The sequence below is a fragment of the Aureococcus anophagefferens genome (assembly GCF_000186865.1).
Source record: "Aureococcus anophagefferens unplaced genomic scaffold AURANscaffold_345, whole genome shotgun sequence".
Classification (NCBI taxonomy): domain Eukaryota; class Pelagophyceae; order Pelagomonadales; family Pelagomonadaceae; genus Aureococcus; species Aureococcus anophagefferens.
In genome coordinates, this window is record NW_008705869.1 from 6,105 (window position 1) to 8,012 (window position 1,908).

The 1,908-nt window shown below is 67.6% G+C and overlaps 2 protein-coding genes across 2 annotated transcripts; both read left to right on the top strand.

The window, feature by feature from the left end:
* Positions 1–573: 573 nt before the first annotated feature.
* AURANDRAFT_35109 (hypothetical protein) lies at positions 574–1,219 on the top strand (the record flags this gene model as incomplete). The annotated part of the gene is made up of 2 exons (XM_009044476.1): positions 574–762; positions 917–1,219. 2 exons carry the CDS (start codon positions 574–576, stop codon positions 1,217–1,219), a joined length of 492 nt encoding a protein of 163 aa, XP_009042724.1.
* A 214-nt stretch (positions 1,220–1,433) lies between these two features.
* AURANDRAFT_35111 (hypothetical protein) lies at positions 1,434–1,790 on the top strand (the record flags this gene model as incomplete). The annotated part of the gene is made up of 1 exon (XM_009044477.1): positions 1,434–1,790. A coding segment is annotated over one exon (357 nt), but the record flags the coding sequence as incomplete, so codon positions are not given.
* Positions 1,791–1,908: the final 118 nt, after the last annotated feature.

Below are 1,908 nucleotides of genomic sequence, written 5' to 3' on the forward strand. Positions count from 1 at the left end.
GCCGCACCGCCGCCCGCAGCACGCCTTGCACAGGACGGAGTCGCGGATCCAGAGGTTCGGGTCCTCCGCCTGCTGCTCCATCGTAAAGTCCGCGATGCACCGGCAGCTCTCGACGCCGCAGCAGCACGGCCAGTCGAAGCGAGGTGCTGCGGATGTCCGCGCGCGTCGCGTCTTCGGACACGTAGACGGCGTAGCTCCCGCAGCAGAGCGCCGAGTGCGAGAGCTTGGTCGTCGAGTACCAGGCGTCCGGCGCGTAGATCTTGAACTTGATGCGCCGTCGCGCCGCATCGAAATGCGAAGTGTTAAAAGAAAGCAGGCTCGGGTCGCCGTTGCCCGGAAGCCACATGATGCCCCGGAAAGGTGCAGGCACGTCCGTAGTTGGCAGGTGCCACCACTCTGAAGCTTTTAGGCCGTCGCGCTCCTGCGTGTGCTTGTCGTAGTAGCACAGGCAGGAGCCCGACATGGGTGCACAGCTAGGATCTTTCCCCATGAGCAGCCTCCATACTCGTCAACTACTCAGACTGCACCGTCAACGTTGAATCGACCTTGACGCCCATAACTGCGTTGGGCAGCATGGCCGCCGAGGCGCGGGACGAGAACTGGTACGTGGAGACGAAGAAGAAGATCCGGGAGGCCTTCCAGCTCTTCGACAAGGACCGCAAGGGCTGCGTCATCCAGGAGGAGGTGTCGACGATCATGCGCTACCTCGGCGCCTACCCGACGGAGCGCGCCATGGTCAAGGAGATCCTCCCGGACATGATGGTCCGCGGGCCGGCGTCCTCCGGACGGTGTTTCGCGCTGATCGGACGAGCTGGCGTCGCGGGCCGCCCGAGCGCCTTTCGTCGCGCCCGTCCGAAGGCTCGCCGCGCGCCGCGCGCGTCGCGTCCGTCGCTTCGACCGCGCCCGGCCCCCGCAGGAGGACGAGCCGTCGGCGTTCGTCAAGTACGAGAGATTCGAGCCGAAGATGCTCGAGATTTTGGCCGAGGGCGACTGGGAGCCCGACTCCGAGGAGGTGCTGCTCCAGGCCTTCCGGGTCTTCGACGAGGACGGCAAGGGCTACATCGAGGCGAACCGCCTCCGCGAGGCCCTCATCACGAAGGGCACGCCCTTCCGCGAGAAGGAGATCGACGCCTTCCTCTCCGTGGCCAAGGACCTCGAGACGGGCCACATCTACTACGAGGACTACGTCGCGCTCCTCACCGCGGACACCGCGGAGTAGGGTCCTAATCCGCGCGAAGGTAGGCGGCGCGCTTGAGCCGCGGGTCGTCCGGCGACGCGATCGGCGCGTGTTCTGCGGACCACCGCGCGAGGTCCGCCGACGTGAAGCGGAAGTCGTCGACGTGAAGCGGAAGTCGTCGACGGTCGACCCCTTCGGGCGCTTCGACGACGACGCGGTCGCCGCGGCGCTGCGGAAGGCCAGGTAGTTCTTCGACGGCGACTTAGACGCGCGCGTCAGCGAGGGCGGCGCGAACCTCTCCTGCGGCGAGCGCCAGCTCCTCTGCTTCGCGCGCGTCCTGTTGCGGTCCGCGTGCGTCGTGCTCCTCGACGCGGACGCGGACGCGCAGGTCCGGGCGGTCATCCGCGCCGAGATCCGCGGCCGGTCGACCATGGTCGTCCTCGCCCACCGCATCAAGACCATCCGCCACGCGGACCTCGTCCTCGTCCTCGGCGACGGCCGCGTCGCCGAGTTCGGCGCGCCCGCGGACCTCGATACGCCTCAGAGCCCGCACCAGTCGTCCTCCATCTCCCCTCCGCCTTCTTCTTGGCAAGTACAAATTCAGGAAAGGTAGGCGCTCCGTTTCAGCCGCGGGTCGTCCGGCGACGCAATGGGCTCGTGGGCGCGCCTCCACCGCGCGAGGTCCGCCGACGTGAAGCGGAAATCGTCGACGAAGACCTGCGTGCGCGCGG